The sequence below is a fragment of the Oncorhynchus mykiss genome, chromosome 27 (assembly GCF_013265735.2).
Source record: "Oncorhynchus mykiss isolate Arlee chromosome 27, USDA_OmykA_1.1, whole genome shotgun sequence".
Taxonomy (NCBI): Eukaryota; Metazoa; Chordata; class Actinopteri; order Salmoniformes; family Salmonidae; genus Oncorhynchus; species Oncorhynchus mykiss.
The window spans coordinates 41,179,163-41,205,966 of NC_048591.1; the positions used below are offsets into that span (position 1 = coordinate 41,179,163).

The 26,804-nt window shown below is 45.9% G+C and overlaps 2 protein-coding genes across 2 annotated transcripts; both read left to right on the plus strand.

The window, feature by feature from the left end:
* The first annotated feature begins 1,323 nt into the window (after positions 1 to 1,323).
* Positions 1,324 to 6,302, plus strand: LOC110508049 (extracellular calcium-sensing receptor-like). The gene is made up of 11 exons (XM_036965615.1): positions 1,324 to 1,572; positions 1,683 to 1,974; positions 2,221 to 2,463; positions 2,615 to 2,713; positions 2,882 to 3,197; positions 3,281 to 3,453; positions 3,609 to 3,839; positions 4,274 to 4,397; positions 4,492 to 4,685; positions 4,792 to 5,070; positions 5,184 to 6,302. Exons 1-11 carry the CDS (start codon positions 1,343 to 1,345, stop codon positions 5,610 to 5,612), a joined length of 2,610 nt encoding a protein of 869 aa, XP_036821510.1. The 5' UTR covers positions 1,324 to 1,342; the 3' UTR covers positions 5,613 to 6,302.
* A 9,335-nt stretch (positions 6,303 to 15,637) lies between these two features.
* Positions 15,638 to 24,533, plus strand: LOC110508050 (extracellular calcium-sensing receptor-like). Its single transcript, XM_021588498.2, has 11 exons — positions 15,638 to 15,867; positions 15,974 to 16,265; positions 16,428 to 16,670; positions 16,769 to 16,864; positions 17,036 to 17,351; positions 17,435 to 17,607; positions 17,763 to 17,993; positions 18,193 to 18,316; positions 18,411 to 18,604; positions 18,717 to 18,995; positions 24,072 to 24,533. The coding sequence occupies exons 1-11, from the start codon at positions 15,638 to 15,640 to the stop codon at positions 24,498 to 24,500; spliced, it is 2,607 nt and encodes an 868-aa protein (XP_021444173.2). The 3' UTR covers positions 24,501 to 24,533.
* Positions 24,534 to 26,804: the final 2,271 nt, after the last annotated feature.

A 26,804-nucleotide genomic window follows, 5' to 3' on the forward strand; every position in this document is an offset into this window, starting at 1 on the left:
CCCCACAAGGAAGCAGCCTCAGTCCGTATGACACCTGAATATTATTGTCCGCTGTGCATTCATTGGTGTGATGTCATCTCTGTGTTAATATCCTGGTAAAATAACAATAACAAAGTCCAGTACTCAGCATATTCGTAATGTTCCTTGTACACACTTAAAGGGGATGTCCTCATCGTTGTCTTATGCTGAAGGCAGCATCATAGCCAATAGGCAAAGGCTGCGTGATAGTGCATGGATAGCATTCTTGCATATTGAGCCAATCAAAATGGGGGTTTTCATCTGTTCACTCATACCCTTGCGTCTTAGGTTTGAGCATCCCTGGCGGTGGAGAAATGTGTTTTCTCTTCTGGAAGGACAAGATGAGTTTTGCCGGGTGGATGAGGTTTAGCTTGTGCGGCTGGGACCTCACATCATTGTATGTCAGACTCTGTTTTAACAATGTATCACATTTTGACTAAAACGATAACTTATCGACCAACGTCATTGTGCAACATCATGGGTAAACTCTTGGCACCTTTCAGCTTGAAAAAGTGGATTTCAATTGGTGTGGGGATTTAATAAGGGTGGCAAGTAGCCTAGTGGTTAGAGCGTTGGACTAGTAACCGAAAGGTTGCAAGATTGAATCCCCGAGCTGACAAGGTAAAACTCTGTCGTTCTGCCCACGAACAAGGCAGTTTAAACCTACAAGGCCATCATTGAAAATAATAATTTGTTCTTAACTGACTTGCCGTGCTAAATAAAGGTAAAATAAAAATAGTACAGAATGATGTAATATCTGTCTGAATGGATCCATCAGATGTTGTTGAAGAACAGATCCTGTACTACACATTACCTTCAATAACATCACCTTCACAGGCTTTCTCCAATTACCCCCAATTACCTGCTCCCCAAGTTATCCTCCAATAACAAGTCCCCAATTAACCCCCTCCTGCCTCGTCCTCCCTACGTGTGCTTGTTTTTTAGCCGGGGGCTCATTTCTCCCTATATCAGAAGCTCCCCTTCTCTCCTCTTCCTCTCCCTCTTTCACTCTCACACTCTCTGCAGGAGATGCCAGACTGACAGACACTCATCCTCTCTCTCTGTCTGTCTGTCTGTCTGTCTCACCTGGATAAGATTTACTGTTGCCAGGTAGGTCAGAAGCAGAACAAGGTTGTGTGTCTATCATTGTTGTTTCACATGTCTGGTTACAGGTGTCTGTGTTGTATGGTGTATATTTTAATTGATAGCACTTTTGTTCATGTCTTTCTGTCTACAGAGTGTTCTGTCTGCAAGTTCTTGGTTTGGTCTCTCTCCAACAGGTGACGGAACTCTCCCAGTCTTCAGACTTATCTCTCTCCAGGTGATGAGCCTGTGTGGCAGGCTGTGGCTGCTCTACTGTCTCCATGTCCCTGGGTCTGTCTGGGGTCTGGATGGAGGTGGAGAGGGGGCTTGTCGGCTGGAAGCTAAGCCCGTCTCCGGCAGTGTTTATCGGGCAGGAGATGTGGTCATTGGGGGCCTGTTCCCCATCCATGTGGAAGCCCCTCTACCAGAGCAGGAGTTCAGGAGCATTAAAGGAAATTCTACCTGTACAATGTATGCAGCTTGTGTGATAACAGCTTTTTATCATTGTGTTTTCACCTGAAGGTAATGTGTATTCAGTTTAACTCTTATCTCTCCGTTTCTTCCTTTCGTCCGTCTGTCAGGTTCAACCAGCGTGCTTACCGCTGGCTCCAGACTATGATCTTTGCTGTGGAGGAGATTAACCGTGACCCAGCCCTCCTGCCTAACCTCAACCTGGGGTTCCTGGCTTCTGACACATGCCGGTCAGAGGGCACCACCCTGGGTGCGGCCCTAGCCATGGTGACCGGCAAGGAGGCCTCCGTGGTGGGCACAGAGTGTGGCACAACTCCTGAGGTTCCCGTCATCATCGGGGATGCCCGCTCCTCAGCTTCCATGGTCGTGGCACAGACCCTCGGGCCGTTTGATTTACCCATGGTGAGGCAGGGGTTGGATTACAGGTTGGGATGAGATGATGACTCTTTTCACGTTACATTTCAATCTCTTTCTAGATTTCCCTCTCTCTAAAGTTTAATTCCTTCTCCATCTGCCTCTTACAAATTATAATTCTCAGTCTCATTGACTACTATTTTGGAGCTCTACAGGCAATTAACTCTCTCTCTCTATCTCTCTCTCTCTCTCTCTCTCTGTGTGTGTTCTATCTCTCTCTCTGTTCTCTCCCAGGTGAGTTACTTTGCCACTTGTGCATGCTTGAGTGACAACTGGAGGTACCCCTCATTCTTCCGTACGGTACCCAGCGATGCCTTCCAGGCTCGGGGCATGGCCAAGCTGCTGCGTCAGCTGGGCTGGGTGTGGGTGGGACTGGTGTCAGAGGATGGTGACTATGGCAAGTTTGGGGTTCAGGTGCTTCTCCAAGAGCTCCAGGGATCTGGGGTGTGTGTCGCCTACTCTGAGGTCCTCCCCAAGGTAGAACCTCACTCTGATGATCTGACAGTATACTCTCTCTTTTGCTCTCGCTCTTTCACTCTGACTCCCCCTCTCTTCTAATCTAATAGAAACGCTCTCTCTGATTTTCTCTGACACTCTTACCTTTCTCTCACTGATGGTCATCCCCAAGTTACCATCTAAGAGAAAGATCAGGCACATTGCAGACACCATCAGAGGATCTACTGCCAGAGTGGTGGTGGCATTTGTTGGATTCGCGGGTCATTCAGGGGTGAGCAGTTACCAGTCAGAGTATTGGTAATGATTTGTAACACAGCTCTATCAGTGTCCTTGTGTCTTACCGTGTCTTGATGCCCTTTAAAGACACAATCATTTCCTAATTGATAATCATGCATTTCATCTTGACTATCTTGATCTTTTTAACAATTTCATTCTCCAGGCCCTGATGGAAGAGGTTGTCCGTCAGAACATTACAGATAAGCAGTGGATTGCCTCAGAGGCCTGGGTCACTTTCTCTACTATCGCCGCCCCAAAAAACCTGCCCTCTCTTGCCGGGACAATCGGTTTTGCCCTGAAGAAAGCTGAAATTCCCGGCTTGGGGCCTTTCCTAACACGCCTCCATCCAGACGGGGACTACCAGAAGTCCGACCCCTTCCTGAGGGAATTGTGGGAGGAGATGTTTGTGTGTTCTCTGGGGGTTGACCCCAGCGTGACACTGCCTTCCAGGCGACAGTGTACTGGGTCAGAGGTCATACGTGAGGGAGACTTTACACCTAAAGCTCACTTTTTTTGTCCTGACTCCCAATGTTATCTCAGTAAAATAAAGTGTCAATCCTAGGTGAAGGGGAGAGCCAGTATGCTGACGTGTCTCAGCTGAGAGCCAGCTACAATGTGTACAAGGCTGTGTACGCCATCGCCTACGCCATACAGGATATGATGGCCTGTCGACCAGGGGATGGAGTCTTTAATGGTGGACAGTGCCCTGATATCAGGAAGCTTCAGCCCAGCCAGGTGAGAATAACATGTTGATCTGTTTTCAAGTTAAGAACACTAATGTTTCCAGTCAGGATACAGTGAAAACACTTTGTAAGGTTTGAATACTAAAGAACAAAAGCCACAACTGGTTCTAACTCTTAATCCTGTTCCAATGCCCTTTTCTCTTTGAGATTGTTCATTACCTGAGGGGAGTGAACTTCAGTACTCCTGTGGGGGAATCTTTCCACTTCGACATTAATGGTGATCCGCCTGCCTCTTATGACATCATCAACTGGCATGTGACCCCCGAGGGGACGGCAGAGTTTGTCCAGGTCGGACATTTTCTGTCCTCTGAGGGATCGGACGACCAGTTTCACATCGACATGGATAAAGTGGTGTGGGGTGGGGGCAGCGGAGATGAGGTGAGAACTGTTCAGTTTGTGTGTGTGTGTGTGTGTGTGTGTGTGTGTGTGTGTGTGTGTGTGTGTGTGTGTGTGTGTGTGTGTGTGTTTGTGTGTGTGTGTGTGTGTGTGTGTGTGTGTGCGTGTGTGTGTGTGTTTGTGTGTGTGTGTGTGTGTGTTTGAGTGTGAGATTTATTGAGTTAATCACCCTGAGGCAGACAGACAGAAGAGAGAAAGCCTGAAAAAAAACAAAAAAATAACAGTGGTACGTTATCTCAGACAGAAAGCTCTATCATCAACATGATTCTGAACGTGAGATATTTGTTTGGTCATTGTCCTGGCATAGTCCCCAGAGGGGCCCAGCGAGCCTGTCTGTGTCTGTGTGTAATGATGATGATAATAGCAATGATGATGATGATGATGATGATAACTTCTTCCTCTCCCCCCTCTGGTAGGTCCCTGTGTCTGTATGCAGTGCTGACTGTCCCCCTGGTACCAGGCATGCGGTACAGAAGGGGAAGCCTGTGTGCTGCTTTGACTGTCTGTCCTGTGCTGAGGGAGAGATCAGCAACACAACAGGTAGTCTATCAACTGTTCTGATTCCAATTCATATTTCTCCTCAATCCTGATTGGTCCTGATTTGGAGTCCTCATTCTTCTTCCTTCTCTATCAGGGTCAGTTGAGTGTATTAGGTGTCCAGAGCGGTTCTGGTCCAACCCTGATCGTACGGCCTGCATCCCCCAGCTGGTGGACTTCCTCTCCTACAGCGACACCATGAGCGTCATCCTGTCTGTCATCTCAGTTTCCGGGGCAACACTCACAGCCGGTGCCCTGGCCACCTTCATCTACCACCGTCACACTGCCCTGGTGAGTTGAATCATATGATCATATATAGAGGTACTGGACAGAGATGAGATTGTGTCATATAAGGATGGGACTTCTGTCTAAATTATCATTTTCTGTCGCTTTACAGGTGAAAGCCAACAACTCAGAGCTCAGCTTCCTGCTCCTTCTGTCGCTCAAGCTCTGCTTCCTGTGTGCACTGGTTTTCATTGGCCGGCCGAAGCCGTGGACATGCATGCTGAGACACACCCTGTTTGGTATAAGCTTTGTGTTCTGCATCTCCTGTCTGCTCAGCAGGACTGTGGTGGTGCTGGTGGCCTTCAGGGCCACTCTGCCTGGAGAGAACCTGATGAGATACTTCAGCCCCACCCAGCAGAGGATGGGTATCTCACTCTGCACACTCATCCAGGTGAACATCTAGTTTTTACTGTATCCTATGGGAATGTAGTTGTTTCCTTCATTGACCATATTATTTGTTTACTAGATACCTAGTTTTCCATCCACCTCCGTTCCCTTACACAGGTGCTGATCTGTGTGCTGTGGCTGGCCTTAGCTCCACCCCGACCTGCTGAGAGGAGGGGCAGAGAGGGTCGGGGCCCGAGGGTCATCCTGGAGTGTGAGGTGGGTTCTGTGGTCGGCTTCTCTCTGGTGCTAAGCTACATCGGCCTTCTGGCCTCCCTCTGTCTCCTCTTAGCCTTCCTGGCCAGGAAACTCCCAGACAACTTTAATGAGGCCAAGTTCATCACCTTCAGCATGCTGATCTTCTGTGCCGTGTGGATCTCCTTCATCCCTGCCTACGTCAGCTCTCCTGGGAAGTACACAGTAGCTGTAGAGATCTTTGCCATCCTGGCCTCCAGCTTTGGGCTGCTGTTCTGTCTGTTTGCTCCAAAATGTTTCATTATCCTCCTGAGACCAGAGAGAAACACCAAGAAACACATGATGTCCAAATAGAAACCACCAAGAAACACATGATGTCCAAATAGAAACCACCAAGAAACACATGATGTCCAATTAGAAACCACCAAGAAACACATTATGGACAAATAGAAACCACCAGGAAACACATGATGTCCAATTAGAAACCACCAAGAAACACATGATGGACAAATAGAAACCACCAAGAAACACATGAAGTCCAATTCGAAACCATTAAGAAACACATGATGGACAAATAGAAACCACCAAGAAACACATGATGTCCAATTCGAAACCATTAAGAAACACATGATGGACAAATAGAAACCACCAAGAAACACATGATGTCCAATTAGAAACCACCAAGAAACACATGATGTCCAATTAGAAACCACCAAGAAACACATGATGTCCAAATAGAAACCACCAAGAAACACATGATGTCCAATTAGAAACTACCAAGAAACACATGATGTCCAATTAGAAACCACCAAGAAACACATATTGTCCAATTAGAAACCACCAAGAAACACATGATGTCCAAATATTAACTTACACATGCTCATATCGTGATTTAGGGCTCGTTGAGAATCAACATGGGAATGTCCATTCTGTTTGGAAACATTATTTTCCTCCTTCACTTCACTTTGTTAATATTAGAATGTGTTCTTATAGTGTGTCAGAATGAAATATGAACAATACCAATAAAGTTTACTTAGTGTCTACTCATGCTGGAAGAGTTAGTATTGAGTCTGTCTGACAGAACTTAGACCCCCTACTCATGATTCCTTCGTCACCCAGTCAGTGTGAGTGTGTGCGTGTGTGTGTGTGTGTGTGTGTGTGTGTGTGTGTGTGTGTGTGTGTGTGTGTGTGTGTGTGTGTGTGTGTGTGTGTGTGTGTGTGTATGTGTGTGTCTGTGTGTGTGTGTGTGTGTGTGTGTGTGTGTGTGTGTGTGTGTGTGTGTGTGTGTGTGTGTGTGTGTGTGTGTGTGTGTGTGTGTGTGTGTGTGTGTGTGTGTGTGTGCATATGAGTGTGTCTGTCCCTCATCGTATAAGAAAATGAAAACAGGCACATTCCACTGTCTGCTTACCCACTGTGGGAACCTCTCCACTCCCGATCACTCCCTCGTTATACCCAAGAAGACTCAAGGCTGTAATCACTGCCAAAAGTGCTTCAACAAAGTACTGAGTTAAGGGTCTGAAAATGATGTATATGGGACAGTTCAGTTTTTCTTACATACATTTGCATTCATTTCTAAAAACCTCTTTTTGCTTTGTCATTGTGGGGTTTTGTGTGTAGATTTACGACGGGAAAATAACTATTTAGTCATTTTTAGAATAAAGCTGTGTTGCAGCCATCTGTGGCTAGACCGATGCAGTTTATCGTCATCAAGAACAAGGCATTGGCAAAGGTTAGTGAATCAGCAGCTGGAATGATTATTATTCCTCCAAATGTGCTTATGATTTGAAAGGGTTTATTGCTGTGTTGTTTTTACCAGAACACCCAGCTGCTTCTTTGTCGTGACATCAGTACTTTCATCAATAATCAATGAGTAAGACTCCCAATGTCCTTTTTTGGTTCCTCATCAAATCACAAAATCGAATAAAATGTTATTTGTCCCATGTGTCAAATACAACCTTACAGTAAATGCTTACTTACGAGGCCACAACCCCAAAAAATACAGACAAGAATAAGATATAAAAGTAACAAGTAATTAAAGAGCAGCTGTAAAACAGCAGTAGCGAGACTAAATACAGGGAGTACCGGTACAGAGTCAATGTGGAGACTATATACAGGGGGTACCGGTACAGAGTCAATGTGGAGACTATATACAGGGGGTACCGGTACAGAGTCAATGTGGAGACTATATACAGGGGGTACCGGTACAGAGTCAATGTGGAGACTATATACAGGGGGTAGCGGTACAGAGTCAATGTGGAGGCTATATACAGGGGGTACCGGTACAGAGTCAATGTGGAGACTATATACAGGGGGTACCGGTACAGAGTCAATGTTCGCGGGCACCGGTTTGTTAAGGTAGTACATTTAGGTAGAGTCATGTGACTATGTACAGATGACAACAGCAGAGAGTAGCAGCGGTGTAAAGATGGGGAATGGGTCAAGGGGCAATGCAAATAGTCTGTGTAGCCATTTCATTAGATGTTCAGGAGTCTTATGGCTTTGAGGTAGAACAGTCTGTGAAGAGGGTGGCTTTAGTCTTTGACAATTTTTAGGGCCTTCCTCTGGCCCGGCCTGGTATAGAGCTCCTGGATGGCAGGAAGCTTTGCCCTAGTGATATACTGGGCCGTTCGCACTATCTTCTGTAGTGCCTTGCGGTCGGAGGCCGAGCAGTTGTGTAAGGGTTTTCCTCCTCCTCGTCCGAGGAGGAGTAAGGATCGGACCAAGATGCAGCGTTGTAAGTGTTCATGATGATTACTTTAATAAATAAACTGAACACTATAAAATACAAAACAATACATGTGAACATGAACGAAACCGAAACAGTACCGTGTGGCGACAAACACTCACACGGACACAAAAACCCACAAACCAACAGTGAAACCCAGGCTACCTAAGGGGCCCCTGTGTTGAGGATCAGCGTGGTGGATGTGTTGTTACCTACCCTCACCACCTGGGGGCGGCCCGTCAGGAAGTCCAGGATCCAGTTGCAGAGGGAGGTCTTTAGTCCCAGGGTCTTTAGCTTATTGATGAGCTTTGAGGGCACTATGGTGTTGAACGCTGAGCTGTAGTCAATGAAAAGCATTCTCACACAGGTGTTCCTTTTGTCCAGGTAGGAAAGGGCAGTGTGGAGTGCAGTAGAGATTGCATCATCTGTGGATCTGTTGGCGCGGTATGCACATTGAAGTGGGTCTAGGGTTTCTAGGATAATGGTGTTGATGTGAGCCATGACCAGCCTTTCAAAGCACTTCATGGCTACAGATGTGAGTGCTTGGGTCGGTAGTAATTTAGGCACGTTACCTTAGTGTTCTAAGGCGCAGGCACTATGGTGGTCTGCTTAAAACATGTTGGTATTACAGACTCGGACAGGGAAAGGTTGAAAATGTCAGTGAAGATACTTTCCAGTTGATCAGAGCATGCTCACAGTACACGTCCTGGTAATCTGTCTGGCCCTGCGGCCTTGTGAATGTTGACCTGTTTAAAGCTCTTACTCACATCGGCTGCTGAGAGCGTGATCACACAGTCTTCCGGTACAGCTGGTGCCCTCATGCATGTTTCAGTGTTATTTGCCTTGAAGTGAGCATAGAAGTAGTTTAGCTCATCTGATAGGCTCATGTCACTGGGAAGCTCTTGGCTGTGCTTCCCTTTGTAGTCTGTAATGGTTTGCAAGCCCTGCCACATCCGACGAGCATCAGAGCCGGTGTAGTATGATTTGATCTTAGTCCTGTATTGAAGCTTTGCGTGTTTGATGGTTCGTCTGAGGGCATAGCTGGATTTCGTATAAGCTTCCGGGTTAGAGTCCTGCTCTTTGAAAGCGGCAGCTCTAGCCTTTAGCTCAGTGCGGATGTTGCCTGTGATCCATAGCTTCTGGTTGGGGTATGTAAGTACGGTCACAGGAATCCCGGAACATAGTCCAGTCTGTGCAAGCAAAACAGTCCTGTAGCTTAGCATCTGCTTCATCTGATCACTTTTTTATTATCTAGTCACTGGTTCTTCCTGCTTTAATTTTTGCTTGTAAGCAGGAATTAGGAGGATATAATTACGGTCAGATTTGCCAAATGGAGGGCGAGGGAGAGCTTGGTATGCGTCTCTGTGTGTGAATGTTACAGTTTTTAATGCCCTGTTGGTAGTTTACTCTTCCGCGTAGTTCTGCAATTTTATTCTCCAAAGATTGCACGTTTGCTAGCAGAATGGAGGGAAGTGGGGGTTTATTCGATCGCCTACGAATTCTCAGAAGGCAGTCCGCACTTTGACACCTTTTTCTCTGCCTCCTCCTCACGCAAATCACGGGGATCTGGGCTTGTACCAAAATATAAACCACTTCCTGGTTTGATTTTCCTCAGGGTTTCGCCTGCAATATCAGTTCTGTTATACTCCCAGACAATATTTTGACAGTTTTGGAAACTTTAGAGTGTTTTCTATCCTAATCTGTGAATTATATGCATATTCTAGTTTCTGGGCCTGAGAAATAGGCAGTTTGAAATGGGTACGTTTTTTAGCCAAAAACAAAAATACTGCCCCCTACACTCAACAAGTTAACACAGTGTCCAAAGATGGGCCAGAAGTTTACAGAATGGTGTTGTCCGTGTGGAAGTGGATCAGAGAATCACCAGCAGCAAGAGCGATATCATTGATGTACACAGAGAAAAGAGTCGGCCCGATAATTGAACCCTGTGGCACCCCCATAGAGACTGCCAGAGGCCCGGACAGCATGCCCTCCAATCCAATTTGACACACTGAACTCCAGCTGAGAAGTAGTTGGTGAACCAGGCAAGGCAGTCATTTGAGAAACCAAGGCTGTTGAGTCTGCCAATAAGAATGTGGTGATTGACAGATGTGGCGGATGAATCAGATTTAGTTGGGTAACATAGATAATTAAGATGTTTTATTTGCTTAATATGCTTATGTGAGATACTTGTCACTAGAATGTATCCTTTTGGACTACAATGTTGGCAGTTGCACTTTTCCCTAAGCTTGGGCTCAGTCACTTGGGGCCCAGAGAGGGGAGAGGTCAGGCTTGTCTTTCACATGTCCCTGGTGCTACGCAGAATATCAGAAAGGGAAGAGAACGGAATGGAACGTTGTCTTCATATGTGAATGTGTCTTTACCTATTCCTAAACCATGTGAAGGGATGTCGTGATTAATGGGGAACCAAAGTCTCCACAATGTCTGTGCGCCAGTCACTCCCTCCTTTTCCCATTGGGGGGAGGTGTATGGCAGTGTCTGGAAACATTGTATGTCCTCTCTGATCTTACACTTATCCTGGGACAGTGTATGACCTAGAGGCTCACTCCCCTCAGTGAGCTTGTTCAGGAGTGGGGTCAAGAGGTGGTTTACTTGAGATGGGAGTATCTAGAGTTGATAATTGATATATGCCATTGGATGAGTTGGTGTTTTTGTACTATGAAGTACCAGGAACGAGATTAGAACCTCGTCTGAGGGACCAAACTGAACGATAATTTATAGTGAATGTTATCTGGCTAAGGGATAAGATCTGTGGTTCGTCATTTGAGTTGAGAGGGGTGTATCTTGGCTATAAAATAATCTTTGTATTTTTCTGTAGTCACTTTCAATGGTTCATTAGAGATAGCGCATCATTGAAAGTCAAAAAGGCTATTGCAAAGTTTATTATTATTAAATATGTAGTTTAAGTATAACTCTGACTGGTGTGTGGTTTGTAACTCTCCTCATTTGGTAAAGCAGAAATATAACACCACACAGAGTCGAAAGGCTTGGCCAGGTCGATGAATATGGCTGCACAGTATTGTCTCTTATCGATGGCGGTTATGATATCGTTTAGGACCTTGAGCCTGTCTGAGGTGCACCCATGACCAGCTCGGAAACCAGATCTCATAGCGGAGAAGGTACGGTGAGATTCGAAATGGTCTGTGATATGTTTGTTAACTTGGCTTTCGAAGACCTTAGAAAGGCAGGGTAGGATAGATATAGGTCTGAAACAGTTTGTGTCTAGAGTGTCTCCCCCTTTGAAGAGGGGGATGACCGCAGCAGCTTTCCAATCTTTGGGGATTTCAGATGATACGAAAGATAGGTTGACCGGGTTAGCAATAGGGTTTGCAGAGGGTCCAGATTGTCGAGCCCTGCTGATTTGTAGGGGTCTAGATTTTGCTGCTCTTCAGAACATCAGCTATCTGGATTTGGGTGAAGGAGAAATGGGGGAGGCTTGGGCAAGTTGTTGACTGGGGTAGGGGTAGCCAGGTGGAAAACATGGCCAGCCGTAGAAAAACACTTATTGAAATTCTCAATTATCGTGGATTTATCAGTGATGACAGTGTTTCCTAGCCTCAGTGCAGTGGGCAGCTGGGAGAAGGTGCTCTTATTCTTCAGTGTCCCAGAACTTTTTGGAGTTTGTGCTACAGGATGCAAATTTCTGTTTGAAAAAGCTAGCCTTTGCTTTCCAAACTGCCTGTGTATATTGGTTCCTAACTTCCCTGAAAAGTTGCATATCACGGGGGCTATTCAATGCTAATGCAGTAAGCCACAGGATGTTTTTGTGCTGGTCAAGGGCAGTCAGGTCGTGAGTGAACCAAAGGCTATATCTGCTCCTGGTGCTTAATTGATAGCACGGATATTTTAGAACATGCTTAATTAACATGTAGCATGATCATTTAGAACATGCTCAATAGATAGCACTGAGAATTTAGAACATGCTTAATATTTTTTTATTTTTATTATTATTATATTTCACCTTTATTTAACCAGGTAGGCTAGTTGAGAACAAGTTCTCATTTGCAACTGCGACCTGGCCAAGATAAAGCATAGCAATTCGACACATACAACAACACAGAGTTACACATGGAATAAACAAAACGTACAGTCAATAATACAGTTGTAATGGTTTTCCTCCTCTTCGTCTGAAAAGGAGAGGCGAGAAGGATCGGAGGACCAATATGCGGCATGGTAAGTGTCCATGGTTATTTATTTAAACACATAAACTGAACAAATCAAATCAAATCAAATGTATTTATATAGCCCTTCGTACATCAGCTGATATCTCAAAGTGCTGTACAGAAACCCAGCCTAAAACCCCAAACAGCAAGCAATGCAGGTGAAGAAGCACGGTGGCTAGGAAAAACTCCCTAGAAAGGCCAAAACCTAGGAAGAAACCTAGAGAGGAACCAGGCTATGTGAGGTGGCCAGTCCTCTTCTGGCTGTGCCGGGTGGAGATTATAACAGAACAATGCCAAGATGTTCAAATGTTCATAAATGACCAGCATGGTCTAATAATAATAAGGCAGAACAGTTGAAACTGGAGCAGCAGCACGGCCAGGTGGACTGGGCACAGCAAGGAGTCATCATGTCATGAGGCATGGTCCTAGGGCTCAGGTCCTCCGAGAGAGAGAAAGAAAGAGAGAATTAGAGAGAGCACACTTAAATTCACACAGGACACCGAATAGGACAGGAGAAGTACTCCAGATATAACAAACTGACCCTAGCCCCCCGACACATAAACTACTGCAGCATAAATACTGGAGGCTGAGAAAAGAGGGGTCAGGAGACACTGTGGCCCCATCCGAGGACACCCCCGGACAGGGCCAAACAGGAAGGATATAACCCCACCCACTTTGCCAAAGCACAGCCCCCACACCACTAGAGGGATATCTTCAACCACCAACTTACCATCCTGAGACAAGGCTGAGTATAGCCCACAAAGATCTCCGCCACGGCAGAGGGGGGGAGGGGGAGGGGGGGGGGCAACCCAGACAGGATGATCACATCAGTGACTCAACCCACTCAGGTGACGCACCCCTCCCAGGGATGGTATGAGAGAGCCCCAGTAAAGGGTTAGAGGCAGAGAATCCCAGTGGAATTTTTTTGGTTCTAGTCAGGATTCTAGCAGCCGTATTTAGCACTAACTGAAGTTTATTTAGTGCTTTAGCCGGGTAGCCGGAAAGTAGAGCATTGCAGTAGTCTAACCTAGAAGTGACAAAAGCATGGATACATTTTTCTGCATCATTTTTGGACAGAAAGTTTCTGATTTTTGCAATGTTACGTAGATGGAAAAAAGCTGTCCTTGAAATGGTCTTGATATGTTCTTCAAAAGAGAGATCAGGGTCCAGAGTAACGCCGAGGTCCTTCACAGTTTTATTTGAGACGACTGTTCAACCATTAAGATTAATTGTCAGATTCAACAGAACACAGAACATTCAACAGAACATTCAACACTCCATACAAAAACAATAAACGTAACGTGAATAACCGAAACTGAAAACAGTGTGATGTAAAACACAGACACGGAAACAATCACCCACTAAACAACAGTGAAACCCAGGCTACCTAAGTATGATTCTCAATCAGAGACAACTAACGACACCTGCCTCTGATTGAGAAACATACTAGGCCGAACACAGAAAACCAAACTAGAAACACAAAACATAGAATGCCCACCCAACTCACGTCCTGACCAATTCAAACAAACAAATAACACAAATACTAGGGTCAGAACGTGACAGTATCCCCCTCCGAAGGTGCGGACTCCGGCCGCAAAACCTGAACCTATAGGGGAGGGTCTGGGTGGGCATCTGTCCGCGGTGGCGCCTCTGGCGCTGGACGTGGACCCCACTCCACCATAGTCTTAGTCCACCCATGGTCTCCTAGGAACGACGACCCTTGCCGCCGACCCTGACCTGGGAACACTAAACAACAGGCCCACCGGACTGAGGGACACCTCTGGACTTAAGGGGTAGCTCAGGACTGAGGGGTAGCTCAGGACTGATGGGTAGCTCAGGACTGAGGGGTAGCTCAGGACTGAGAGGTAATTCAGGACTGAAGGGTAGCTCAGGACTGATAGGTAGCTCAGGACTGAGGGGTAACTCAGGACTGAGGGGTAGCTCAGGACTGAGAGGCAGCTCAGGCTGGTTGTTGGCTCTGGCAGCTCCTGGCTGGCTGACGGCTCTGGCAGCTCCTGGCTGGCTGACGGCTCTGGCAGCTCCTGGCTGGCTGACGGCTCTGGCAGCTCCTGGCTGGCGGTGGCTCTGGCAGCTCCTGGCTGGCGGGTGGCTCTGGCAGCTCCTGGCTGGCGGGCGGCACTTGCAGCTCCTGACTGGCAGGCGGCTCTGGCAGCTCCTGACTGGCGGGCGACTCAGATGGCGCTGGGAAGAGGGCGGCTCAGATGACGCTGGGCAGACGGGCGGCTCAGATGGCGCTGGGCAGACGTGCGGCTCAGACGGTGCTGGGCAGACGGGCAGCTCAGACGGTGCTGGGCAGACGGGCAGCTCAGACTGTGCTGGGCAGACGGGCAGCTCAGACGGTGCTGGGCAGACGGGCAGCTCAGACGGTGCTGGGCAGACGGGCAGCTCAGACGGTGCTGGGCAGATGGGCAGCTCAGGCGGCGCTGGGCAGACTGGAGACTCCGGCAGCGCTAGAGAGGAGGAAGGCTCTGGCAGCACTGGACATAGGAGCTCTGGACTGAGGAGCTCTGGCTCTTTGGCAGCTGGACACACACACATACACATTCTGTACACACACACTAATACCGACTTCGTCAGCACAATTAAAGTGATTAACTTCATTGTCACAGCCACTCTTTAATTACATGCAATTATATCCCACAAAAACCTGCTGTCAATGGAACAGTCTCAGAGAACACATAGTTTAGAGGAGGAATATATCTCTGTCTTCCTTCTTTCTTCTCTCTCTCTCTCTCTCTCTCTCTCTCTCTCTCTCTCTCTCTCTCTTTCTCTGACTCTCTGTCTCTCACTCTCTACCCATCTCGCCAATAAATTTAGACACAATTAATAAAATAATTTATATATACAGTATGATGTAATGTCTGTCTGAATGGATCCATCAGATGTTGTTGAAGAGCAGATACTGTATCTCTTGTGCTACACATTACCTTCAATAACATCACCCTCACAGGCTTTCTCCAATTACCCCCAATTACCTGCTCCCTAAGTTATCCTCCAATAACAAGTCCCCAATTAACCCCCTCCTGCCCCTCCCTCCCTACAAGCACCCCCTGGTGGCCGTGTGCTTGTTTTTTAGCCGGGGGCTCATTTCTCCCTATATCAGCAGCTCCCCTTCTCTCCTCTTCCTCTCCCTCTTTAACTCTCACACTCTCTGCAGGAGATACCAGACTGACAGACACTCTGTCTGTCTGTCTGTCTCACCAGGATAAGGTTTACTGTTGCCAGGTAGGGCAGAGGTAGAACAAGGTATTGTGTGTCTATCACTGTTGTTTCACATGTCTGGTTACTCTGAAACAACAGGTGTCTGTGTTGAATGGTGTATATCTTCATTGATAGCACTTTTGTTCATGTTTTTCTGTCTACAGAGTGTTCTGTCTGCAATGTCTTGGTTTGCTCTCTCTCCAACAGGTGACGGAACTCACCCAGTCTTCAGACTTGTCTCTCTCCAGGTGATGTGCCTGTGTGGCTGGCTGTGGCTGCTCTACTGTCTCCATGTCCCTGGGTGTGTCTGGGGTCTGGATGGAGGTGGAGAGGGGGCTTGTCGGCTAATAGCTAAGCCCGTCTCAGGCAGTGTTTATCGGGCAGGAGATGTGGTCATTGGGGGCCTGTTCCCCATCCATGTGGAAGCCCCTTCGCCAGAGCAGGAGTTCAGGAGCATTAAGGAAAATTCTACCTGTACAATGTATGCAGCTTGTGTGATAACATCTTTTTGTCATTGTGTTTTAACTTGAAGGTAATGTGTATTCGGTTTAACTCTTATCTCTCCGTTTCTTCCTTTCTTCTGTCAGTTTCTACCAGCGTGCTTACCGCTGGCTCCAGACTATGATCTTTGCTGTGGAGGAGATTAACCGTGACCCAGCCCTCCTGCCTAACCTCACCCTGGGGTTCCTGGCTTCTGACACATGCCTGTCAGAGGGCACCACCCTGGGGGCAGCCCTAGCCATGGTGACTGGCCAGGAGGCCTCTGTGGTGGGCACAGAATGTGGCACAACCCCTGAGGTTCCCATCATCATCGGGGATGCCCGCTCCTCAGCTTCCATCGTGGTGGCACAGACCCTTGGGCCGTTTGATTTACCCATGGTGAGGCAGGGGTTGAATAACAGACTGGGTTAGGCTCTCTTACACAATACATTTCAATATTAATCTAGATTAATCTCTCTAACATTTATTTACCATCTCTGTCTCTTTTTTAAATTCTAATTCTCTCTGACTCTCTCTGTCTCTCACTCTCTTCTCTCCCAGGTGAGTTACTTTGCCTCCTGCGCGTGTTTGAGTGACACCTGGAGGTACCCCTCATTCTTCCGTACGGTACCCAGCGATGCCTTCCAGGCTCGGGGCATGGCCAGGCTGCTGCATCAGCTGGGCTGGGTGTGGGTGGGGCTGGTGTCAGGGGATGATGACTATGGCAAGTTTGGGGTTCAGCTGCTTCTCCAAGAGCTCCAGGGATCTGGGGTGTGTGTCGCCTACTCTGAGGTCATCCCCAAGGTACGACCTCACCCTGATGATCTGACAATGGACACTATCTGTTTTACTCTGACTTCCCCTCTCTTCTAATCTAATCTCACTGATGGTCATCACCGTAGGTAGGATCTCAGAGACGTATCAGGTACATCGTGGACACCATCAGAGGATCGACTGCCAGAGTGGTGGTGGCATTTGCTATCACAAAGGATGCACATGTGAGCAGTTACCAGTTACCAGAGTATTGTTAATGATTTGTAACACAGCTCTATCAGTGTCCTTGTGTCTTACCGTGTCTTGATGCCCTTTACAGACACAATCATTTCCTAATTGATAATCATGCATTTCATCTTGACTATCTTGATCTTTTTAACAATTTCATTCTCCAGGCCCTGATGGAAGAGGTTGTCCGTCAGAACATTACAGATAAGCAGTGGATTGCCTCAGAGGCCTGGGTCACTGACTCTACTCTCTCCTCCCCTGAAAACCTGCCCTCTCTTGCCGGGACCATTGGATTTGCCCTGAAGAAAGCTGACATTCCCGGCTTGGGGACTTTCCTAACACGTCTCCATCCAGATGGGAACTATCAGAAGTCTGACCCCTTCCTGAAGTCAATGTGGGAAGAGATGTTTGGGTGTTCTCTGGGGGTTGAACTCAGCATGACCCAGTCGTCCAGGCGACAGTGTACTGGGTCAGAGGTCATAGGTGAGGGAGAGTTTACACCTAAATCTCATATTTTTTGTCCAAATTCCCAATGTTATCTCAGTAAAATTAAGTGTCAATCCTAGGTGAGGGGGAGAGCCAGTATGCTGACGTGTCTCAGCTGAGAGCCAGCTACAATGTGTACAAGGCTGTGTACGCCATCGCCTACGCCATACAGGATATGATGGCCTGTCGACCAGGGGATGGAGTCTTTAATGGTGGACAGTGCCCTGATATCAGGAAGCTTCAGCCCAGCCAGGTGAGAATAACATGTTGATCTGTTTTCAAGTTAAGAACACTAATGTTTCCAGTCAGGATACAGTGAAAACACTTTGTAAGGTTTGAATACTAAAGAACAAAAGCCACAACTGGTTCTAACTCTTAATCCTGTTCCAATGCCCTTTTCTCTTTGAGATTGTTCATTACCTGAGGGGAGTGAACTTCAGTACTCCTGTGGGGGAATCTTTCCACTTCGACATTAATGGTGATCCGCCTGCCTCTTATGACATCATCAACTGGCATGTGACCCCCGAGGGGACGGCAGAGTTTGTCCAGGTCGGACATTTTCTGTCCTCTGAGGGATCGGGCGGCCAGATTGACATCGACATGGATAAAGTGGTGTGGGGTGGGGGCAGCGGAGATGAGGTTAGAACTGTTCAGTTTGGTGTGTGTGTGTGTGTGTGTGTGTGTGTGTGTGTGTGTGTGTGTGTGTGTGTGTGTGTGTGTGTGTGTGTGTGTGTGTAATGATGATGTTAATAGAAATGATTATGTTGATGACGACAATTGCAATGATGAAAATGATCATGATGATGATCATACATTTGTCCTCTCCCCCCTCTGGTAGGTCCCTGTGTCTGTATGCAGTGCTGACTGTCCCCCTGGTACCAGGCATGCGGTACAGAAGGGGAAGCCTGTGTGCTGCTTTGACTGTCTGTCCTGTGCTGAGGGAGAGATCAGCAACACAACAGGTAGTCTATCAACTGTTCTGATTCCAATTCATATTTTTCCTCAACCCTGATTGGTCCTGATTTGGACTCCTCATTCTTCTTCCTTCTCTATCAGGGTCAGTTGAGTGTATTAGCTGTCCAGAGCGGTTCTGGTCCAACCCTGATCGTACGGCCTGCATCCCCCAGCTGGTGGACTTCCTCTCCTACAGCGACACCATGGGCGTCATCCTGTCTGTCATCTCAGTTTCCGGGGCAACACTCACAGCCGGTGCCCTGGCCACCTTCCTCTACCACCGTCACACGGCCCTGGTGAGTTGAATCATATGATCATTTATAGAGGTACTGGACAGAGATGAGATTGTGTAATATTGGGATTTTTGACATGTCATTGTCTAAATTATCTTTCTCTGTCTCATTCCAGGTGAAAGCCAACAACTCTGAGCTCAGCTTCCTGCTCCTGCTGTCACTCAAGCTCTGCTTCCTGTGTGCTCTGGTTTTCATTGGTCAGCCGAACCCGTGGACGTGCATGCTGAGACACACCCTGTTTGGTATAAGCTTTGTGTTCTGCATCTCCTGTCTGCTCAGCAGGACTGTGGTGGTGCTGGTGGCCTTCAGGGCCACTCTGCCTGGAGAGAACCTGATGAGATACTTCAGCCCCACCCAGCAGAGGATGGGTATCTCACTCTGCACACTCATCCAGGTGAACATCTAGTTTTTACTGTATTCTATGGGAATTGAAATGCCCAGTGGAGTCAAAATCTTGATATTCCTGTGTTTTATATATATTTCCACACTATGAGTTTGGAATAATACTGTGAAATTGTGTGAATGATGATAATGCCCTTTTTGTATAGGAAATGGTGGAAAAAGTACTCACTCGTCATACTTGAGTAAAAGTGAAGATTCTTTAATTCTTGCTCCTACTTGAGACGCAGATGTCTCAAGTAGGCACCTGGAAATGCAAATGCGCTACGCTAAATGCTAAATGTACTCGTTAAAACTCAAACGTTCATCAAAATACACATGCAGGGTATTGAATTAAAGCTACACTCGTTGTGAATCTAGCCAACAAGTCAGATTTTTAAAATGCTTTTCGGCGAAAGCATGAGAAGCTATTATCTGATAGCATGCAACACCCCAAAATGCCTGAATGCGACGTAAACAAAGATTTAGCGTAGCCGGCGCTACACAAAACGCAGAAATAAAATATAAAACATTCATTACCTTTGACGAGCTTCTTTCTTGGCACTCCTATATGCCCCATAAACATCACTATTGGGTCTTTTTTTCGATTAAATCGGTCCATATATACCCAAAATAGCCATCTATGGAAGCTGTGTAATTCAGAAAAAAACATTGTTTTAAAACGCAGCGTCATTTTTTAAAATGAAAAAAGTCGACGATAAACTTTCACAAAACACTTCGAAATACTTTTGTAATCCAACTTTAGGTATTAGTAAACGTTTATAATCTATCAAAATGATTACAGGGCGATGTGTATTCAATAGCTCCTCGTCTTCAAATCAATGGCTGAAAATGTGCACTTCAAAACATCCTGTCGGAGACCGGAAGAAATGGAATCCAGTTAGTTGGATTTACCAACAAAAAACTCCCCGGATAATGACGACAATGGCGACATCGTGTGGAATCTGTAGGAATTGCATGCAGGTCCATAATTAATTTTGTGCCCTTTTAACAATCCATGAAAGTGACGCATGGATATTATTTTTAGCTTTCAGTGAGCAGTTTTTCTTGCGCTTTTCGATGAAACACACGATCTGTTATAGTCACAGCCGTGATTTAACCAGTTTTAGAAACTTCAGAGTGTTTTCTATCCACACATACTAATCATATGCATATACTATATTCCTGGCATGAGTAGCAGGACGCTGAAAAGTTGCGCGATTTTTAACAGAATGTTCGAAAAAGGAGGGGGGTAGGATGAAGAGTTAATAGAAAACAACTCAAGTAAAAGCGAAAGTCACCCAGTAAAATACCACCTGAGTGAAAGTCTAAAAGTATTTGGTTTTAAATATACTTAATTAACAAAAGTAACTGGAATTGATCAAATGTACTTAAGTGTCAAAAGTTAAAGTAAAAGTGTCCTTATATTAAGTAAACCAATGGCACAATTTTTAAAACATTTTTTATTGACGGTTTGCCAGCGGCACACTCCAACACTCAGACATAATTTACAAACAAAGCATTTGTGTTTAGTGAGTCCTCCAGATCAGAGGCAGTAGGGATGACCAGGGATGTTCTCTTGATGTTTGTGTCAATTTGACCATTTTCCTGTCAAAATGTCATTTTTGGTGTCAGGGAAAATGTATGGATTAAAAAGTACATTATTTTCTTTAGCAATATAGTGAATTAAATATAAATAGTAAAGTACACTCCAAAAAACGACTTGAGTAGTACTTTAAAGTATTTTAACGTAAGTACTTTACACCACTGAGTGTAAGTGATGTTTGAAAAGAAGTCTGAAATTCCAGTCTGTTTTGGCAGGATGGAGTTTTGGCCTGCCTGGTGACATCACCAGATGGTACATCTAATCTACAGATTAGTTCATCCTTGAAAGGGAACGGGAAAGGGGGATACCTAGTCAGTTGTACAACGGAATGCCTTCAGCTGAAATGTGTCTTCCGCATTCAACCCAACCCCCTCTGAATCAGAGAGGTGCGGGGGGCTGCCTTAATCGACATCCACGTCTTCGGTGCCAGAGGAACTGACTGTGTTTTAACTACTTCGCAGATATGAAACACACAGCCAGTCATATCAGTCACAAATGTCAAATTCCCAGTTTATGCTTCAAAACCATCTTAGGTTCTTTTTGACAAAAAAAATCCATTACATAATGTAAGGCATAGTGGGCAGAATAGACGGATGCAGTTCAGTGCATGATTAATTTAATTCAACAATACATTTCTTGGTGGTTTAACAAATATTGTTATCAGGCTGTAAATCACAGCTGGCCTGGTACATTGTTTACTGCCTCCATTCGGGATGCACAGTTTCAGTTTCAATGACTCAATATTTTTTACAAAACTGTAACTAAGGCTGGGAATGTCAATACAATCAAACTAGCAAGGGCAATGACCACAAGTCAGTCATAACGTGGCTAATAGAAGAAAAAAAAGAAAAAAAAGTGTACAGACCCATTCTACAGTCCTAGCCAGGCTACTAGAATGTTGCAGTCCAGCTTCTGTTTTTAACCTGTTTGGGATAGGAGGAAGCATTTTCACGTTCGGATGAAAAGCGTGCCCAGAATAAACTGCCTGCTACTCAGGCCCAGAAGTTAAAATATGCATAGTATTAGTAGATTTGGATGGAAAACACTCTGAAGTTTCTAAAACTTGAATGATATCTGTGAGTATAACAGAACTCATATGGCAGGCGAAAACCTGAGAAAAATCCAACCAGGAAGTGGGAAATCTGAGGTTTGTAGTTTTTCAACTCATTGCCTATCGAATAGACAGTGTCTATGGGGGCATATTGCACTTCCTAAGGCTTCCACTAGATGTCAACCATCTTTAGAACGTTGTTTCAGGCTTCTACTATGAAGGGGGAGAGAATGAGAGCTGTTTCAACCAGAGGTCTGGCAGAAGGCCGTGAGCTGATCGTGCGCCTGTGAGAACGACCTGCATTCCATTGCATTTCTGAAGATAAAGGAATTCTCAGGTTGGAACATTATTGAAGATTTGTGTTAAAAACATCCTGAAGATTGATTCTCTACGTCGTTTGACATGTTTCTGTGAACTGTAATATAACTTTTTGAACATTTCTTCTGAACCTTCACCTGGACTTGCCCGCGCCTCGTGAGTTTGGATTTGTGAACTAAACGAGTCCTGTGAACTAAACGAGTCCCCCACGCTCAGACGAGTCCTTTGATGCTACAGACATTTTCGTCATTATCAGGGTGTCTCACCATCTGGCAATCACCACTGTAGCTCGGCCACCTTCCACTGCAGATGTGGACGGCCACCATTGGGCGGATGCTGTGGATTGTGATGCAGCCTGTGAAATAAAACATCTAGCTTAAAAACAGATGGATTTTAATGGGGATTCCTTTAGATTTCCACTCGGGGCGAGGACGTCAACTTTGCAAGACCATAAAGATAGAGAGTTCCAAATCTCTATGCCAACAACAGCTCATTTTCAGTTTTCCCCTCCCCACTCAGACCACTCCCAGACAGTCCTAGCTACATTCTTGTATGATAAATTGCTCTTTGCTAAGAAGCCATTTTTTTGAATATTTTTTTTACCTTTTAATTGAAAACAATCACACCTAATTGTTACCCAGAAAGTATTTTATATTTTTTATTTTTAAATGGCTTCATTGGATCTTAATTATTTCCTTCAGTTGCTAGGTTTCCATCCAATGGACAGATCTTCATGTTAGTTATTTACAGTAGCAGACGCTCTTGTCCAGAGCTTACAGATACCTACATAAACTAGGTTTCCATCCATATCTAGGTGAGAAAATCACATATCACCTTAATGAAACTAGGTTTCCATCCATATCTAGGTGAGACAATCACATATCACCTTAATGAAACTAGGTTTCCATCCATATCTAGGTGAGACAATCACATATCACCTTAATGAAACTAGGTTTCCATCCATATCTAGGTGAGACAACCACATATCACCTTAATAAACTAGGTTTCCATCCATATCTAGGTGAGACAATCACATATCACCTTAATGAAACTAGGTTTCCATCCATATCTAGGTGAGACAATCACATATCACCTTAATAAACTAGGTTTCCATCCATATCTAGGTGAGAAAATCACATATCACCTTAATGAAACTAGGTTTCCATCCATATCTAGGTGAGACAATCACATATCACCTTAATGAAACTAGGTTTCCATCCATATCTAGGTGAGACAATCACATATCACCTTAATGAAACTAGGTTTCCATCCAATTGGCGACAGATCTTCATGCGAATATTCAAAGATCTGCAAAAATAAAATATGCCCCTTTTCCCACCAGTGGCGTTTCCACCAAACAGACTTGTCGAGGATAAAAATTAGTGGGAGATGACGTAGTGCACAGAACATGTACTTTTTTGTTTAAATTTCATGTACCGAATAAAAGTTGAATGTTCAAAGTGTTTCCATGCATTTTCAACTCCTACTGAGAGTTTTTTCCCAAACTGTTGAGTTAAATAGCATTGCACCACTCTGGTCTTGGTACGTGAACCCTAGCTAACGGCTCCCAGATACAGTGCTGGTAGGATGTGTGGGTAGGGTGGTCTACATGGCGAGATTATTATGGAAAATCATATTTTTATTTGTTAAACGGCAGTCAAGCATCGATCATCATGTCACCAGAATATGACCTTCAACATTTATTGGAAAGGAACGTCAAGCTCATACCGTGCACTTTCAGCACCCTGTGAACTTCATCATCACTTATTTCATCTATAGCCTAATAAACTGCATGGAGGAACAAACTCACTGAGTGACTCCAAATTTACTTTGATAATGACGGTTAATAGATCCGTTCTAGCGCACCAAGGTGTTTCCTCCAACATTCATTTCTCAACACAAAAATATCCAACCATGTCGAATTAACAAATTATCTGTCGTGATTTATAACATTGTACTGAAACTTCCTGTTTCCATCACAGCTGTTGTATTTTTTTATACGCGGTATAATTTTACTCACATAAAAACTGTGGATGACAACGTGGTTACTGAACATATCATTTGTTGTTGTGATAACTGTGCTTGCGTTTTCCTTCCACCTCCATTCCCTTACACAGGTGCTGATCTGTGTATTGTGGCTGGCCTTAGCTCCACCCCAACCGGCTGAGAGGGGAGGAAGAGAGGGTCGTGGGCCGAGGGTCGTCCTGGAGTGTGAGGTGGGCTCTGTGGTCGGCTTCTCTCTGGTGCTGGGCTACATCGGCCTGCTGGCCTCCCTCTGTCTCCTCTTAGCCTTCCTGGCCAGGAAACTCCCAGACAACTTCAACGAGGCCAAGTTCATCACCTTCAGCATGCTGATCTTCTGTGCCGTGTGGATCTCCTTCATCCCTGCCTACGTCAGCTCTCCTGGGAAGTACACAGTAGCTGTAGAGATCTTTGCCATCCTGGCCTCCAGCTTTGGGCTGCTGTTCTGTCTGTTTGCTCCAAAGTGTTACATCATCCTTCTGAGACCAGAGAGAAACACCAAGAAACACATGATGTCCAAATAGAAACCATCAAGAAACACATGATGTCCAATTAGAAACCACCAAGAAACACATGTTTCCAATTATAAACCACCAAGAAACACATGATGTCCAATTAGAAACCACCAAGAAACAGATCTATATTGACCACAGGAGTGTGCTGTTGTCCCTCCTCAGAGTCAGTTATCTACCACAGGAGTGTGATGTTGTCCCTCAGTAGAGTCCGTTATCTACCACAGGAGACTGCTGTTGTCCCACCTCAGAGTCCGTTTTCTACCACAGGAGACTGCTGTTGTCCCTCCTCAGAGTCAGTTATCTACCACAGGAGTGTGCTGTTGTCCCTCCTCAGAGTCAGTTATTTTAATGAAAGATCCATCATTTTTACATTGATCCTCTCTCAGCTTGTCCTCTTATACATCTCTCAGATCTTTGTAGTGTTTGACAGCTTCCCTAATTAAATGTGCTCTTTCACTGCAGGTCCACAAACTTTCATTCTCCTCCTCTTTCACTGTTCTGTCAGAAATCATCTTCTGGCTGTCTCCTAGATCCTGGCTGACCAGCCTGTAGCCCTCCAGGATAACACAGGCCAGAGTGATGGGAGGGGCCAGGGTGATGTGAGGGACCAGAGTGATGAGAGAGGCCAGAGCGATGAGAGGGACCAGAGTGATGAGAGGGGCCAGAGTGATGAGATGGGCCAGAGTGATGAGAGGGACCAGAGCGATGAGAGGGACCAGAGCGATGAGAGGGGCCAGAGCGATGAGAGGGGCCAGAGTGATGAGAGGGGCCAGAGTGATGAGAGGGACCAGAGCGATGAGAGGGACCAGGAGCGATGAGAGGGGCCAGAGCGATGAGAGGGGCCAGAGTGTGAGAGGGGCCAGAGTGATGAGAGGGACCAGATTGATGAGAGGGACCAGAGTGATGAGAGGGACCAAAGTGATGAGAGGGGCCAGAGTGATGAGAGGGACCAGAGTGATGAGAGGGACCAGATTGATGAGAGGGACCAGAGTGATGAGAGGGACCAAAGTGATGAGAGGGGCCAGAGTGATGAGAGGAACCAGAGTGATGAGAGGGGCCAGTGTGATGAGAGGGACCAGAGTGAGGACATGGGCCAGAGTGATGAGAGGGACCAGAGAGATGAGAGGGGCCAGAGTGATGAGAGGGACTAAAGTGATGAGATGGGCCAGAGTGATGAGAGGGACCAGAGCAATGAGCGGGGCCAGAGTATCAGTGCTCTCTGCTGTGGCTGTCATTCGATCATTATACTTTCCTCTTCTGGAGCTCCCTCCAGCTATGGAAGGATATGGGGCCTCGCAGAGGAGTGGTCCTGTTATGGAAGGATATGGGGCCTCGCAGAGGAGTGGTCCTGTTATGGAAGGATATGGGGCCTCGCAGAGGAGTGGTCCTGTTATAGAAGGATATGGTGCTCCGCAGAGGGGTGGTCCCGTTATGGAAGGATATGGGGCCTCGCAGAGGGGTGGTCGTGTTATGGAAGGATATGGGGCCTTGCAGAGAGAGGGCGGAGGGCCTCCAGTTATGGAAGGAACTGGTGCCCCGCAGAGGGGGAGGGTGGGGGGGGGCTACAGTTACGGAAGGATATGGGGCCCTGCAGAAAGAGAGGGGGGCCTCCAGTTATGGAAGGATATGGGGCCCCGCAGAAAGGGGGAGTGACTTCTTTTATTGAAGGAAATGGTCCCTGCCATGCCAAATATTGTCCCACAGCCAAAAAGTGTTCCCCCCCCCCATCACCAATAGGATTCGATAAACTGTTAACGTCCGTTGCTATTTCAAATGTGTGATGACCTAATGATTAACATTTTGGAGGTAATTTTTACAGCCTAATTGCATTCTTTTCACCCCCACTATGCAAACAACGCTGATATCCGTGACATTTTGGCTGTTCATTAAACGAGTTTTGTTTTGCTAATAAAATGAAAACATGACTTTAAACTACTTTTGTGTGCCTTGTGAACATGACAACAACATGAAATCCACGTCTTAAACGATGCTACGTTTCAGAAATATAAAAGAAAACATGCCATCTGCTCGACACATTAAAGTTACTTACCTTACAGATCACAACGTCTGCTAATTTACACTCCATTCATATGGAAATTCATTTGATTCAGACACCGGCTTGTCTGGCTGTCCTGTTTCTATTTTCATTTACACTGAAATAATATCATTTCAGTAGTCCTCTATTATAAAAATATATATATTTTTGCATGGCTCATTAGTAAACCCTTGTGGTTGAATATGTATCTGTTGTAGGTCATATGGGATACAACAATGAACAATGTGGAACCTCAAAGGACACCTTAGAACGTACAA

Coding starts and splice junctions, on each gene's coding strand:
- LOC110508049 (XM_036965615.1), top strand. CDS start 1,343: ATGAGCCTGTGTGGCAGGCTGTGGCTGCTCTACTGTCTCCATGTCCCT. Junction 3,198..3,280: donor TACTGGGTCAGAGGTCATAC/GTGAGGGAGACT, acceptor TGTCAATCCTAG/GTGAAGGGGAGAGCCAGTAT. Junction 5,071..5,183: donor CACTCTGCACACTCATCCAG/GTGAACATCTAG, acceptor TCCCTTACACAG/GTGCTGATCTGTGTGCTGTG.
- LOC110508050 (XM_021588498.2), top strand. CDS start 15,638: ATGTGCCTGTGTGGCTGGCTGTGGCTGCTCTACTGTCTCCATGTCCCT. Junction 16,671..16,768: donor ACTCTGAGGTCATCCCCAAG/GTACGACCTCAC, acceptor TCATCACCGTAG/GTAGGATCTCAGAGACGTAT. Junction 17,994..18,192: donor GTGGGGGCAGCGGAGATGAG/GTTAGAACTGTT, acceptor CCCCTCTGGTAG/GTCCCTGTGTCTGTATGCAG.